The sequence below is a fragment of the Ammospiza caudacuta genome, chromosome 1, assembly GCF_027887145.1.
Source record: "Ammospiza caudacuta isolate bAmmCau1 chromosome 1, bAmmCau1.pri, whole genome shotgun sequence".
Taxonomy (NCBI): Eukaryota; Metazoa; Chordata; class Aves; order Passeriformes; family Passerellidae; genus Ammospiza; species Ammospiza caudacuta.
In genome coordinates, this window is record NC_080593.1 from 138,757,601 (window position 1) to 138,774,665 (window position 17,065).

The 17,065-nt window shown below is 38.7% G+C and overlaps 1 protein-coding gene across 1 annotated transcript in view; it reads left to right on the forward strand.

The window, feature by feature from the left end:
* Positions 1-17,065, forward strand: part of EIF3H (eukaryotic translation initiation factor 3 subunit H) — an 86,851-nt gene that overhangs the window by 7,770 nt on the left and 62,016 nt on the right. The window contains exon 2 of the mRNA XM_058805642.1: positions 10,859-11,015. Coding sequence (XP_058661625.1) covers positions 10,859-11,015 — 157 coding nt within the window. The remainder of the gene's footprint in view (positions 1-10,858; positions 11,016-17,065) is intronic.

Genomic DNA, 17,065 nt, shown 5'->3' on the forward strand with positions numbered 1-17,065 from the left:
AATAACAGGCTAATTCTCTTTTGTAAATATTTGGGTTTTTTTCCTGGACAGAGAGTGTGTGGATGTTGCTTTGAGCATGTAAGTCTTGTTGGTCTTTGCCTTTGTTCTGCTCACATGTTGTATCCTGCTTTGCAGTGTGTTTGCTGCACATCCTTCCTGTTCCTTGGAGCCCATATCTGGGCAAGAAGCAGTGTTCATATCCCTTCCTGTTTAGCAAGTTCTTTGATGTTTAGGAACATGGAGGTGTAAATCACTTATCATTATTTGGGGGTTTTTTGTGCCTACCTGAAGAAAGTATGGAGTCTAACAAAATGCTTCTTCAATCAAGGGCTGAGTTTTGAGCACTTGGGTCTTGGGATTTTTTACTATTACATTATTATCAATGCAAAGAAAATGAGCTGTTTTAAAGCTTTTTCAACTTTAGATGAGATGTAGGATATTTACTGCAGCTGTCATCACTCCTTGGAAGCAATTTGAAAGCCATACTGCCTTCTCCATTGGCACTCTCAGTGATAAAATTTCGAATGGTTGTTTTTAATCTCTTTGTCACAGTAGCTGTTATTAGAAATGGAACTCTGCTGGAAGTGATTTTCATGTGGCAGTGTTCAGATGATGACACAAAGGCAAATCTCTGTTCGAAAGATGGGAAAGCTGAAGCAATAACTGACGTTCATGGTTTGAGCTTTTTTTTCCCCCCCCTCAATTTTATACTTTTAAGTCAGCAGGAAAACTGAGACTCCATGCAGGCTTGGTTCTCTGGATTGCACTAGCTGTTACTAGGAGGATCTGTCTCTGTTGCAGCCCCTTAGCACATAACCAAGTGTTTGCCAGAAAGGCTGAGTGTTTCAATGTGGAAAAAATTATTGTGCAAAAAGTTATAAATTATCCTACTGGAATGGAAGTCATTCCAGTAGGGATTTTACTGGTTACTTGGAAGCATCTGTTGAATGCATATGGAAGTCATGCTTTGAAGACACACCCTTAAGTAGCATATTCCAGTTTTGTTGTGCAGGGTATGTTTTTTGGAAAAGATCAGTAGTCTCAGATGAACTCCCACTCCCTCATCCCCATCTAGGTCTGCCTTTGCTCATTTTTGAAGGTCAAATAGATAAGAGTAACTGTCTTGCAGTTTTTCGTCAACTTCAAAATGGTAGCAGTCTGGCACAATCTGATTAAAGAATAGGCTGTTAAATATTGCTACTGCTGCTTTTGGCTGTCATCTTTAAATCTTTTTGTAGGAAGCTGCTAGAAGTTGATGCTGAAGAAAACCTTGTACTTGCAGTACACTCCTTGTGCACCATGAATGTGAACACTGATATTCACTAACACACAGAACATTTTATCCACTGTGTGCTGAAGGATAAATACAAAGTTCTGGTGTTTTGAGCAGAAAATGTTGAAACTGTGCCTGTCTATAGTACTTGTATATAATTTCCATATGTTGTGCTCTGAAGGAATATATTCCTTAGCTTTCATTCTTGAAATGTTGGCTAGATATTGAATTCAGTAAGAATAATAAATATGAATTGTATTGGCAGTTTGCAAAAACTGCCTGAACTACTGAATGTTTTCAAAAGTGTTTTGTTCAGTGAGATTTGGGAAATAGAAGAAATAATATACTAAGTAGTGCTGGGGAAATGCTCCATCCCTCTTGCAACCAGCAGAATTTTGATGTTAATCTCATCCCATCCCTATGTCTGCCTCCTGTCAGTGTGCTGGCCATGTCTAATGCCCTGCCTTTGCACCAGGAGCTCTGGGGCAGTCCTATGGAAGGGTTTCTATGGGGAAGTGATTCTGCAGTGCCTGTGGCCTTGACGGTTTCCATGGGGATGTGCAGGAATCCATGTGCTGTGAAATGTGTTATGAAACTTTGCATTGCAGAGAACTGTGTTTTACCAGCATGTGAGCACAGCAATGGCTGTGCACATGTAATTCTGCATTTCTAGTTACATTGAGGCAATATTAAAGTGTGCTAATGGCTTGTGATTAACCCTGGAGATGATTGTTAGCCTGAACTACTGTAAAACTCAAATGTAGTGGGACAAAAATGAAGAAGAGATGGGTCTATTTGGTAACACACACCTTGATTAACATTCAGTATTTTTCTGTTTTAATAACCTTTGCTTTTCTCCACTATTTAAATAGTTTTTCCTTTGATGTGCTGCAGTTTGTGTTTAACTGCTTCCTTTTGCAAGAACAAGCAGCTCACTTGGACATGAGTAAATAAATGACTTAAACAGATATTTCATGATACCTACAAGACATTAGCTGATGAATGTAAATTCCTGGCAGAGTCAAGGAAAACCACAGCCTATGAAAACCCAACACACCTCTAGCCAAAACCCAGTAATCTTCCCTTCTGATGTTGAACTTGTGCAGAAACAGCCTTGGTGTCTGTACTATTTAATTTCTTCAGTCTGAACTCCACCTACCTGTGTAGTCTTGTCTCAGTTTGTCTATTCCTTTTTTTTTTTTTTTTTTTTTTATATTAACCAGTTTTAGTTCTAGGTACTGAGAAATGTTTCATGTTCTGTGTCTGGTTTTACATGAAATCAGTAATTTTTGTAATTTGAAGTAGGTTATGATTTTTAAAAAAAATCTTTATGACTTTGAAAGTGTCCCAGTAATAGAACGCGGGAGCAGCCAACCTGTGTTTGCAGCAAAGCTTGCTTCCAGTGAGTGAATAGCCTGTGTGTCAATCACTTGGCAGTGCCTGTGGGATCTGGGCTTGCGCTGTGGGAACAGCCACCCTGACTGGAAGTGGGTGCTGTTGGCAGGGGCAGCCAGGCTGTGTCCCTGTAGGGAGGCCCCCTTCTTGTTAGAATGGTTTTCCCTCCTGCTATTTGGGAAATTCTAGAGCTCTCGAGTCACAGCAGTTTGGAAGTAATTCTTCTTAAAAAGAAATAAAGCAACTGAAAGAGCAGGTGCTTTAGAAGAGTTTTCCGTGGGGTATTTTGGTGGTGGTTGAAGCTTTGCTTGCAGTTCGTGTTGAGCATGCTGCTGAGCTACACATAATCTGTGCAAGAGTGTTCAGAAAGTGAAAAATAAACAGAATGTCTATTTTTTTCTAGACTAAGCTTCAGGATAAGCAAGGTACAGCTTTTTCAGCCATGCTCCAAACAGTGCACATAAGCAGTTAATGTTCAGGAAGAATGACAAAATGCCTTTTGGCCAGTCACTGACTAAAAATTGTGCTTTGAGTCAGCCACTTACTGAAATAAAGTGACAAGGGATGTTATATATGGTTTATTGCTGTATATGGGTGTTATCACCTTCTTTGTCCTGTTGGAAAGAAACCCTAACCAAATGCTGAAGGAAAGTGAGATGGCTGTAAGCAAGAGGTAGTCTGGAAAACCATCTAGATTCCTGTCATTACAGGGGGAAATGGTTCCTAAACCAAGCAGAAGTGACAGAAAAGACTTGTTACATCAATAATCTGTTATGATTTGGGTAGTTTTCTTTAGCCTCATGTAGATATTGTGGAGTAGAAAGGTTACTGATATTCCCTCTTGCAGTTAAATAATTTGAAATCTTGAGGTTTACAAACTAAGCAAGTGTTATGGTACTAACTGATGTCATAAGACACCCAGAGACCAAAAAGCTTTGGATGCTTCTCATGTGCTTCCTAATACTCAAAAATATTAATATAGTACAGAAGCATGTAGTATCATCCCCCCATATTCAAGGTGGACAATTTTCTGTTCAATTTAACATGGGTTTCCAGAATGGTTTGGTGCTGAGCACCTACATGAGACAAAGTTGACAGACTCCTATAATTTATAATTTCAGTGTAAAAAATATATGTAGCATTGTCTGCTTGAGGCCCACTTGAGATCAGTGCACGTTGTTCATTTCTGGTGAATTTAGGCTCAGCTCCAAGAAACCTCTGCTCATGTCAAAAGGATGTTTTGCTGTTTGCACCCAATTGAGATGGTATGAAATTGCATGCATTGTTCTGTTATGCGCCTATGTAATTATTGTTTTTAAGCCCCAAATTTTTGTCAAGTTCAGAAATAAGATTTTCACATCTGGTGTTGAATTAGGTGTTGAGTGACATAAAATGTAAGCTTACTATTCCAAGAACTGGATTTACAAAGACTTCATAAATGTTGCTGTTTTGACTCTAGCAAGTCAAGATAAAGGAAAATTATTGTGGGGCGTTTGAGGTCTTCTGTCCAAAGGATGACTGCTACACTTGCTAGATAGAACAGTGAGGGCTAAGGCTTGTTGTTTCTGAAGTTGCTGTTCAGAACTATATTCTTCTGAAGTTACCTTGCTTTTAAGTCTACTCAGTCTTGGCCTTAGGTTTTTCAACAGAATGTTTAGATTAAGTAGCTTTTGATTACTTCTCAGGGAATTAAATTATTTTTTGGCTACCAAACATAGTTAGAACTGAAGATATCTGCCAAAATAATTACTTTAAGATGTTGAAGGTCTTAATAGAAAATTATTTTTAAATTTTTTTCTTTTACTTCTGAGATAAAATTGGTCTAAGAGCTTTAAGAATTTTTATTCTAAAGTTAAGTATGAAGAAGAAAAGAAAAGATGTCTAGACATCCATCATGTCAGGAATGGTCAAAAATGCAGTCCTGTTCAATAAGAGAATCTAGAAAAATTCAAAGATCTCTGCAAATAAGATGGAATATGCATTTAAGTGAATTCAGTGTTTATCAGTAGAAATTGTCATATTTATTGAGATTAGCATAACATGCAAAGTTCAGTTTCACCTCTAATCTTTGGTTTCATACAATGGTTTGGGTTGGAAGGGACCTTAAGAATCACCTAGTTCCAGCCCCCCTGTCATGGGCAGGGAAACCTCTCACAGGACCAGGTTGCTCAGAGCTCACTCCAGCCTGGCCTTGAACACCTTCAGGGATGGGGCATCCACTGCTTCTCTGGGCAACCTGTGGCAGTGCCTCACCATCCTCACAGTTAAGCATTTTTTCTAATATCTGATTTAGAACCACTCTCTTTAAGTTTGAAGCCAATCCCCCTTGTCCTGTCACAACATGTTCTTGTAATTCCTCTCCATTATCCTTGTAGGCTCCCTGCAGGTGCTGGAGGGCCACAGTCAGGTCAGCCCAAGGCCTTTTTTTTCCAGGCTGAACAAGGCCAAATCTCTCAGCTTTTCCTCACAGGAGAGGTATTCCATCCCTCTGATCAGCTTGGTGGCTTCCTCTGGATTCACTCCAAAAGGTCCATGGCCTTCCTGCACTGGGGAGTCCAGAGCTGGACACAGCACTGCAGGTGGGATCTCATGAGAGTGGAGCAGAAGGACAGAGTCACCTGCTCGACCTGCTGCCCCCTCTGCCTTGGATGCAGCCAGGACCTGTTTGGCTTTGTGGCCTGGGGGTGCCCAGTGCCAGCTCCTGTCCGGCCTCACATCCAGCAGCGCCCCAGGTCCTGCTGGCCAGGGCTGCTCTCCGTGCATCCAGCCCCCAGCCTGTGCTCTGAGCCAGGTGCAGCACCCTGCCCTTCTCTTACAAAATCTGATGCAGTTCCTGTGGCCTACTTCTTGAGCTTGTCCAGATCCCTCTGGATGGCATTCTGTCCTTCAGGACTGTCAGCCACTCAGCTCAGCTTGGTGTTGGGCTCATGCCATGACTTTATGTGGTGGCAAGTCTTGTGCCATGAAGGTTCATATCCAACAGTTCTGAGACCAGGGTATCAACCTGTTGATTCTGTACTTACTTCTGACATGTTATCTGTCACAGTGCTTTCTAGAACCCATTTCTGTGCACTGCCCTGATTAAGGTGGAATTTCCCATGTGTGTCTGTAAACATCTGTCTCCTTAATCATCTGGAAGAGTGTGTCATGTGTATCAGACATATGTTCTCTTAATGTTAATCGTTGCAGTAATATCTTTAATTTTCTTCAGAGTTCCTTTTCTCCTGGCAGGAAAGTTGAGAGTCTCTGTTATTGTCTTATCAAATGATGCTGGAGCCAGGAGACAAATCAGCTCAAGGCAAGTTTTTTTGGTCAGCTTCCAGAACTTGTCTTTTGTAACTGTAGGATAAGCACTTATCTGTAGTGTATAAAAACCTCATCTGGAGCTATTAAAATGTTAACATTGCTCATGTTTCATGATATCTAGGGTTTTTGTATTTTTTCCCAAGTCTTTGTTTAAAAACAAAGCTATTCCATCCTTACTTGGGTATTTCAGAACTGTTTAATTAAATTTCATTTTTGCATAGCTAATTGGTTGTTTCAGCACACCACCAGCTGTAGATTTGCTTTTGGTGTAGGGCTACCTGGAGAAGGAGACATGGACACTAAATTACAGTAAAATGTGGTATGTCTTCATGTGGATATTAATTGCTAAACAGTTCAACTCTTTATCCAGAGGTGGCATATATGCCATACATATACACACCATTTATGTATATCAAGAAGATGTTGATTCCAGGCAGCTCTGAGGTTAACACAATTGGCTGAGTCATTGTTAGTAATGACTAACATTGTGATCTGTCCATTTACAAAGCTGTGTTATCAGTTCTCTTTTGAATCTAGTTTATGCTAGGAGTTTAAGTAAAATGGCTCATGCTGAAACAGTGATAAATAAAAGTTCATGGTTTGAGTTTTAAGGGTTTGTGTGGAGAAGGCACATGTGTGATATGGATGCATTCCAAGTGTGTCACACATGATTGGCAGTCACAGCTTTGAGACCCTTTTGCCAGGCTGACTGTGGGTCACAGTGTCATGGTGTTAAGCGCTGAGAGCAGTGAGCCAGCCAGTGCTGACACCGGCTGTGTCCCCCAGAGACTCCCTCCCCATCCTCTTCCCCAGATGCTGGCAATTGATGCCCGTGGTTGTGACCACAAAGCTTTCTTGGGTGGCACAAAATGTTAAGCATTTAAAAAGATACAGATACTTCATTTAAGACTGTAGATCAGTGTGCTGTATCATGTATTCGCTGGGCTAACAGGAGCTCTCTCGTTTGATTTCACATGTGCAAGGCAGGGCACAGGTACTGCAGTCTGGTTTCAATGTGGTGACATTCAGCTCTCTGGAACACTGCTATAAATGAATCCTCGGTGCTTTGCTGTTGTTTCTCTTTAGATAAATGCAGAAATGTGCATCTTGGTATATTCATGTCCCTACAGTGGGATCTTCACAGAATTTTCCCCTAAAGGCTCGTGATACTTCAGCTGTAGGTTCCCGTTACATGTATTTCTGTAGTGAAGTACAAACTTTTGAAATTAGCAACTATGATGTTGGGATGTAGCCCAATTTAAAATTTGGCAGTATGCAGTTAAAATATGTATCTTTGATGTTCTTAATAGTTTCAGAATGGCTTTTACATTTTTTTAAATTTTTTTTTTTAGTTTAATTTTATTCTTAATGTTTGAACCGCGCTTTAAAGATTTGGAAATTAGAAGCACTGCAGAATTGCAAAGTTGTTTTGTTTTTTTAAATTGAGGATTAATGGTCATTAAAATCTGATAAGTGGCTACTCCAAGTGATTAAATTACTTTGGTGTTTTGAACACTGAATGTACAAGGCTGGGGGACTCTTGAGTTTTATTTAGGAATTACTTGTATATTCTTTTCTAAAGAGTCATTATGTACTTGAATATTTCTTACATGCTGATTTACTAAATCGTGCTGCATATGATTATTGACTTGTCTTCAGGATATTAGAGTTTAGAAATCAGAGGGATTTTTTGTTATTTGATACATTTTCTCCTTAAAAACATAACTTTTCCTGGCTGGCCAGCTGCATTACTTTAGTAACAGCAGCAGTTGAAATGGTTTGGTTTGGATAAATGTTAATTTTGTGTAGCTATGGCATAGCAGTGAAGGGTCTATGGGTATTTAAAACAATTTATAGCTTGTACAAAGGAGCAGTATCTCCTATTAGGGGAATAATTGGATGGGAACTATAAATGGTGTTAGGAAGGTGAATCAGCATTGACTGAAAGATGCTTATACTGGTGTTCATTTAAATATCTTTGGGAGTTTTTTAAAGTGTTATTTGGAAAAAAACTGATACTTTTCAATGTGCTGCATTACTAGCATTATTTATATTAACATTTCCTACATTTATTTTCAGACTAATATAACTGCTCTGATTCTGTTCCCATGCTTCACAAACATAACATATTTTTCTTTTAGGAAATATCTAGATACAAGTTAGTGCTCATTTTTCTTGAGTATATGTGGTGTATTCAGTATGAAGTATTGAAATGTTATGGCATTGGTGTTTGCATAGTGGTCAGCTCTTCCTGCTGTATCTAGACTAGCAAACAAATGGAAATTACATTTTTTAGTGTTGTAGCTGATGTTATTACTAGAGAAGTAGCTCTGCTTTACACCTGCAGATCTGTTTTTGGTACTGAAATACAAGTTTCAGAGCACATTCATTTCCTGCTTGGTCATATGGTAGTGTTTTGGTGGCAGGTTTTTCAATCTGAGCTGAAGAGTCTGCTGTACAAAAGACTGGTGTCTAAAGTGCTAAATAAAACTGTCCAGAACAAAGAACAAAATGAAAACAAAAATCCTGTGTCGTTGGATGCATCTTTTTATAAGTGATTTCGGTAGCTAATGTATTCTCCAGTGCAGTCATAAACACAAACTTCTGCAGTGTCCTAGTGGCTGTGAAATTTAGAGTATTGAGTTCATGAACTTCTCTGCTCCCTTTCTCAGACTCTGCTGGAAAACGAGGTTGCAGGTAGGCTTAAATCCCTGGGGTCTGTGTCTCCCTGGATAATGTCTGCTCTGGTCTTCAGGCTGGAGATTGAAAAGTGCAGGCTTTTCATTGTGTATTGGGGTATTTGGTTAACATTTAAGAGCTTTGAACTCCTAGTTTTCTTCCTCTGAAAAGTCATTGATACTCTGTGACAGCCCATGCTTGTTTCATTTGTGACTGCTTTCTGTGAGCAATTATCATCAGAAACGCTGCAGCAAATTGGCATTGTGTCACAAATGCCCCTGGAATGAAGTCAAACAGGCAAATAATACATTAACAGGGACACTCAGTGTGCATAGAGAGCTCAAGAGAAAACGAAAAGAATACTGGAAAAGGTGAAGCTTACAAGACTGTAAAGATGCTGAGAGTAGTTGTAGACAACTGAGTGCCCTCTGTGCTGTGTTCTGGCAGGGTAGTTAGGGATGCCATGGCTGTGGAAGACAGGGCTTATGGCAAATGTATGATAAACCTTAGCTTTACACTAAATGCAAGCTGAATATTATTTATGTGCTGACTCATATATTCATCTGCTATGCCCAGGTGATCTCAAACTGGTGGTTCGTGTATTGTTTCCATCACTGTTAAATACTGCTTCACTGCCCACTGATCCTAATTTCCTTACTGTTTTCCCATGAAATAACATGTATATAACCAAAGTATCTCTTTGTATCTCTGCTCTGTAGACCTGTTTTAGCAAATTGAATAAAAATGTGTGGCTGCAAAGGATTTGAGTGACAGATGTGAATGAGTATTGGAGTGAAATGTTGTTTCATTGAGAAGCTTCAATGCAAGTATATCTAGATTAAAGAGGAAGCACAAATGAATGATACTGTAAATAAACAAGGAGTCAGTGGGTGTTAGTCCAGTTTGATGCTGAAATCCAACTTAGTTGGAAATGGGTATTTCTTTTCAGTTTTACCCTCTCTACCCTGCCTTGAAGTATGAAGCTCGTTTTCCCATTTTAGCCCAAGAAGGCAGTGTATTTGCAAATATCTTCTACTCTCCTTTTTCTTTCATTTAATATCTGTTATGGTACTTCAGTACATTAATGGTGTTTTACAAAGAGTGACATCTGCTAATCAACAAAGGAGAGAGCTAGGGACAAATATATGTTCCTGATGTGTAAGTACAAGCTTAACTTCCTTCCCCCACCTCCCCTGCAGAATGTTCTCTAAAAGCCAGTACTTGTACAAAGCCTGTTCTAAGGGCAGTTCAGCTGAAATCTACTAAACTAGTTTGTTTGCCAGCAGATGTTAAAGTAGTATTGCTTTAATGAAAACAATAATCATCAGACATTTTCTGTTGGATTTTGAATGGATGGATTAGGGTTTAGTAGAATAAACCTCTCTTACACTGGAGAAAGCATAAGTTCTTTCAAGTCAAGGTTTGTGGTTAGTGTTGTACCTTATTGTAGTTCTTGTCAAGTATAAAATGTTATTCAAGTATGAAGTGTTGCTAGCAAATGACTGGCTGTTTTTGAGTGGTTTTGTTCATACTGTTCCAATTTACAGTATCATCTCTTGAGAATTATTCATTGTAGAGTTCAGATTTAAGGAAGGAAGTGGAAATTATGTTGTTAAAAATATTATGAGTCATTTGTGCATTTTTTTTTCTTTTATCATTGATTTTCCTTAAATACCCTATGACATGCCATTCACATTATATAACTTGAACTATCATCTGAAGTAAAACTTCAATGAGATGTACTTTAGAAGATTATTGCAATTGAAATTTGATGGGATCTGCACCTTTTAAAAAATTCCTACCAGTTTCTGCATTTTAAGTTTTTTAGTTAGTTTTTTAAGATGTTTTGTTAGTTCATTGTGCCCTCTTTCCTTCAAGAGGGGGCTTATTGGATCTGCAAGATACTGTTAAAAGCTCACAGTTAAAGCAACAAGCTAAAGTAAAAAGGATCAATATTTCATTTTTAGAATGGTGTTTCAAAAAATTGATTTAGAACTGCATTTTGATGGTTTATTTAATGGTCTTGTTTTTTCCCTGTAATATTAGGATGGCTGTCTGTTCCTCAGCCTGTATTAAAATTGCTGGTGCTTAAGCTCACTTGCCTTGCAGCTCTAACCCATGCAACAAATTTAAAATCCCAGATACATAGGTTTGAGGACAAAACCAATGCATTGCGTATTATGATTTTATCATTTTGTGTTCTAGGTTGTGTTAAAGATCATTAAACATTACCAAGAAGAAGGACAGGGGAATGAAGTGGTTCAAGGCGTGCTGCTGGGTCTTGTGGTGGATGACAGACTGGAAATCACAAATTGCTTCCCTTTCCCTCAGCATACAGAGGATGATGCAGACTTTGATGAAGGTAATAGTTAAAGTGTTGTAAAACTTAGACTAAAAAGAAGATGTCTATGGGCTGGAAAGGCCTTTTTTCCTTCACAGTGAGCAGAACCTTGTATGTACTCAGACTTTTTACTCTGGGTTGAAGTGTCAATGTTTAATTGGAGTGCTGTCCTGAAAATCCAACTTATAGCTTTTCTGTATAAGGGAAATTATAGGGGATGGATACTGTATGATATGGACATTTATTTTAGGATGAGACTCCACAGAGGAAGTTACATTAGTTTCCTGTCTGTAATTCATAATCACTTTGAAGCTTTTTATGGAAATGGCTGTGTGTACGTGTGTGCACACATACACATCTGGATGTAGCTTGGCACATAGATTGCCTCTCTGTGGATTTAATTGTATGCATTAAGTACTCATTGGAAATCTGGAGAGCAGAGCTTTGTGAGTTTTGAGAGGCTTTGGCTAACTTGAAGTCTGGATGATCATTTTGCTAAGTGAGCTAGAATGTAGTATGGGTGGTTTCTGTCTGTCTCAGTGGTTTTTGCTGGTCCTAGTGATGTTTTGCTAGTGACACTGTAAGTTAGTGTGATTGGCTTGGCACAGAATGACATCAAATTTATAAAGCCAACTTAAAAGGCTTACAGTTCTAATATTGATATCATAAGTATGCATGTGTGTATTTAAGGATGCTATTAGAAAAACTTTATTAGGGCATAAAGAGTCAGTTAAACTTCAAGAGTAACTAAAGAGGCAATATAGTCAAAGTAGTTGGAATTGCTTCTGTTTTGATAACTCAGTTTGAATAAGATCACTTAATCTGTGTGTACAAACTGCTTTTTCTTGCTTATAATGAAATTAGGTATTATTAAATTAATATTTTATCTTAAAAGAATCTTGGGCTCTGCTTTTATAGCAGAGATAATTTTAAGAAGTCTTTGCAGCTTGGTAAGGTTTCGTCGCTGTTAATTGTCTTCTTGTGGGATTATACCGTTAGGTCAAAGAAAATAAGAGTGCAAAAACAAAAAGGAATCTTAATTGTCCTACAATAATGTGGTGCTTGAGTCAGAACTATCTTTTACTAAAGCCTAAGAAATATTTTAGCTCCTTCTAGGCTCCTTCTCTTCTGGAGCTCTTCAAAGGATTGAAGTAATCAAAATTCTTAATTGTACCCCATGCTTCATTTTTTTCTGTAGAAAATGGCTGAATTATTTCCATGTAGCTGATAGGAGAGCAAGTATTGAAAGGGATTTCTCAGTGTCAGAGATGGATTCAGCTCACTGTAGGATGGCTCCCATGCTGAGCTGTAAGCCTGTGATCTGGTATGCAGGGTTCAACTCTTTGTGTTCGGGAGAAACTTCCTTCCAGGGAAGTGATTTTTGGTGCAAGTCTTTCCTTTTTAAGCAAGTAGGCAATAATCCTGACATTAACTAAGGTCCAAAGGCAAAGCTTCCCTCACCTGGACCCCTTGGCTTTTCAGCTTTCTGTTCCCATGCTGTGGCACAGAAAGCAGAGCAAGCTCTGGCCAGAGAGGGAAGTGAGCCTGTGGCAGTGAGGCTGGTGCTGCCTCTGGCAGTGGTGGGAAGCTGCAGCCAGGTCACGGAGCTTGCCTGTGCTAAACCCTGTCAGCTAATTCAGGAGAATTTCCTATGGGTTTCCATCTTCCCTAGCCTGTACTTCATGTATCACAGACATGTTGCCTCTGTATTCTTCTCAGTGAAATGCAGTTAAATAGACTGAACCACTTAGAAAATGCCAAGTGCTCGTGTTCAGTCTGCATTCCCTTTACTAGGGGCCTGTTGGGATCTTTAACCTATGTAGTAGAGCCTAGAGAAGATGAAAAATAAAATGGCTGTTGGGGTTGCTTGCTTGAGCCTTTGGTATCTTTTTAGGCTCCTCAGAGTTGTCTTCTGTCTTGCCAATGTGAAAAACAATAATGTTTTATAAATGCCCCCTTTTTGTTTTTCCTGAACCTGTGTTTCCCTATGTAAGCATCCTGCCAGATTTTCAAAAGATTCTTTTTCTTCTAGATGCAGATAATTCAAGTAGAGAAATCTCTTGTTATGTGCCAGAATATTAAAATGGAGGATGCTAAAAACCAAAGAAAACAAGGCACCTCCTGCCTCCTACGATTTGTGTGTTACTTCAGTACCCTGCCTGGCTTTACAAATTTTACATATTTGCACAAATTCAGGCCCACAGATATGGAGGGAAAATACAAAGGCCTTGGCACCTCAGTGCTGCTGTCACACAGAATAATACTTAACATTGTGCTCTTTTGTCAGGATGATGTTGCATCATCTGCTGCCTTAGTGTAGGCCTTAGTGGTCTCGAGGTGACTGTTGTTAAGAGAATTTGAGCTTTTGTATGGGAGGGTGATATTTGAGCAAATAAACTGTTGGGTAATTGGCAAGACACATTCACATAAATGTTTTCCTCTTTTAAGCTGTGCAAACCTAATACAAAACACATTTTTGAGGGTGCTAAGAAAATATCCTTAAATTGAACTTGAAATAGGTATGCATGACATTTAAGAATCAGTTTGATAAAGATGTATTTAAACTTGCTTACAGCAACCATTGCTTTAGATATGCTTAGTTATGCTTTTGTTATGGTGCCATTTTGTCTCTTGCTTCTAATGCTTGAGATAATATCAAATTTTGACTATTTGTTACAGAATTACTTCAAAAATTAATTAAAAAAAAAACATATCTGAACTTGTTATTTTACTGCAAGAACATTTGTTAATGCAATTCGAATTGGACTATTTCTGAAACTACAGAAAACAGAGAGAGGTTTTTTCAGGTAATTCTTATTTCAAATGTGGACAGACTGTCCACCATGTATGAATCTGCAGGTGTTTTTCATCATAGAAAGTTTCTCCTGAAGTGTTGTCTTCCTATGATTCTTTTTACAGAGTGCAATTTTTTTGGTAAGATTTCCTGTCAAGGAAGTCTTAAACACTTAGGCTGGCCTGCTGCAGCATGAGATTTTTAGTGGGGGTGAGAGGGTTCAACCCAGCTCTCTGTTAGAAATCTGTAGGTGAAGTTTGGTTGATGATGTGTGAGCTAATAGAGGAAAATTGCAGAATTGTTGTTGAGTCCTCAGCAAAAGATGCTTCAATGTGAATGTTCAGTATTTTAGGGCTGCACTTTGGGCTTTTGGTTAGGCATTTACTTTTCACATAATTTTGTTTCCTTTTTGCTGGTGGACTTCAATCCTCATAGGCATTGGCTTTATTTTTCAAAGCACTGATCTTAAATTTCATAAAGATGCTTGCAGCGATTTACATGTGCAACCCCTATTCCTGTGCCCCCTGTCTCCCCTGCCCCACGTCCTCCACCCCACAGACTGAACTCTTGTTTAGGGAAAATCAGATTTCTGCTGTAAGGGTTTTTGGCTTAGGTACTTCTGTGAAAAGTTGTAGTATTCCAGCTTGTCTTACTGAGGGTAATTTTCTGAGAAGTGCTTTCACTTTAGGGCACTTCCAAGCCTTTGTCTGAGCATAGTTTCGCTGTCTTTCAGTTAAGGTTTAGTAAAAACCTTATTTTCTCTATGTTCTTCCTGATAAATAAATGTACTTTTCATGTCTGTATATTTCCAAGCAACATGTTAAGTTCAATCCTTGGCACTTTATTAACTTCATCTTCAGTCCTTTTCACTGAGTAGCTTTTCTCACAATTTAAAGGAAATTTATGTTCCCTTCTTGGAAATACAGCAGTTAAAAAGGAAACATACCTCTTGTCATTCATTATAGATGTTGTGAGACAGGTTATTTCATTATTTTGAAACAGATTTATTTGACTCTGATGTATTTTAGTAACTTAGTTACTAAAGCAAAGATGATAAACCAGGTCCTGTGGTAAATTTGCCAATCGGAACTTTGAGACAGTTATATAATTATATATCAAAATAAGTTCTATATGGTTGTAACCTTTTCTTCTTCTATTAGATTCCCTCTGAAATTCTCCAGAAGGAAAGCTGATACCTTCTCCCCCTATCCCCCAACATTATTTTTACTTTGTTGCTTAGGAGGATTAATTTCTGTTTTCAGGTTAGAATTGATGATTAAATATTCAATTACCTGTGGTTTTCTGTGTTTTAGGTTGTATTTAGTTGTGTAATCATTCAGTAACAACTAGAAATAACATAGTGTGACATTTCCACAAACCCACCATTTTGTTAGCCTCAAATGGGTGCAGTTTCATGTGGACAAAGGTGTCATAGCTCATAAATAGTGCTTTTTCAGGGTTTTACGTGGCCAGGGCCAGCAGCAGTTTGAGCTACTGAGCCTTGCCTGCTCTGTTCACTCGCCTGTGACATGTGGTCCTTGCAGAAGCAGAGGGCTTCAGGTAGAATCACAGAGTCATCAAGGTTGGAAGAAAATGAGAAGATTATCAAGTCCCACTATTGCCCAGTACTATCACTGTAACCCCTGAACCATATCACCCAGGACAAGATCCAGATACCCTTTAAATACTTCAGGGCTGGTGAATCTGCCACCTCCCTGGGCAACTTATTCCAGTGCCTGACTACCCCAACACTGGAAAAAGAAATTCTGATACCTAATCTGCATCTTCCCTGTCTCAGTTTAAGGCCATTTGCTCTGGTCCCCCCTGCAGGCACAGCAGAAGAGACTGGCCTCCACCTCGTGACACCCTCCTTTCAGATGGCTGTAGAGAGCAGTGAGGTCCCTCCTGAGCCTCCTCTACTCAAAACTGAGCAGACACAGCTCCATCAGCTGTTCCCTTAAGACATGTTTTCTAGACCTCTCATAAGCCTTGTTGCAATAGGGTCCAAATGGACTCTGTGAGGGTTGATTTCTTTTGTTAGTATTGCTGTAGTAGTCCTGGTGTCATTAAATCACTGCCCTCCCAGCAGTGTTGGTTCATCTGCTTTCTGTAAAGGCTTCTGTCCAGGTTAGATTTAGTCAGTTTTTCTTGTTTTATTCCCATTTTAAATCAAAGGTTTTATCATTGTATTTATCATCTTGTATTTCTCTTGTATTGTGTGACAGACCTTGAACATGCAGTGACTATAACTATGTTCTGAATAGACAGATACAGTTTTAGCTTTTTTTTGTTCATATAGGTTTATTCTCTCTAGATACAACAGTTGTAGCTCTTGTCTTTTGTTGTTTACTGTAAGAAAATCGAATGCTTATGAAATGAAGAAATCAGGTTACATGATATTTGAATTTTATTTCACTAAGGGCAGGAACAGATAACACAAAAGCTCCCTAATCACAGCCTTGGTTCTGGTTCCAGTTGTAGTCATTTATGTAAATTCCTCATCTGTATTTTTTGTAAGGCCTGTTGTAATTTAGGAAGAAAGCCATACTGTGTAAATGTTGACTTTTCAATTACTGAGTGCTGGTGAATGCCTGTCGGGTTTGTCCATGCATTTATGAAGTTACACTTCGTTCTCTGTGTAAAAAAGGATATAGAATTTTATGCTTGTTTATTTTTATTTCTTTCTTTATCATTTGGGTATAATGAATATGTGAAATAGTCCATAGGCTCAATAAGGTTTAATTTATATAAAGAATTTAGATGATTATGACAAAGGGTGGATGGTCAGTTGTTAAGCATTCAAAATAATGTCACCTGATCTTTGATTTTTTTTTTTTTTATGGTTTGCCAGAACTGATACTGCAATATAATGATGGACAAAAACTTTATTTATTATGTGCTTGTCATCCTATAAGATGTATCACATCTTCAAGGTTTTTTAATAAATCTTCTAATCACACCTGAATTATTTTGTACTTTACCTGTCCCTAGTGCAATCCCTTGGTTTGTTTCCTGCAAGGAAGCTAATATTGACATGGTTTGTGTAATTGTGATGGTTCAGTGGAGTAGCAGGCATGCCGCCTGTTAAATGTTTTGGCTGAGTTTTCATACTGTGCAGACTTAGCTGTAACGACTGGAGGTTTTTGTTTTCAATAAGTAAGAAAGGAGAAATCCCACTAAAAGGCTGCTTTACCGGGCGCGGGCTGAAGTGTGCTTGTCTCTATCAGAGGCGGCAGTGAATGGCAGAGGATGCTTTTGTAATCACGAGTGCTAAGAA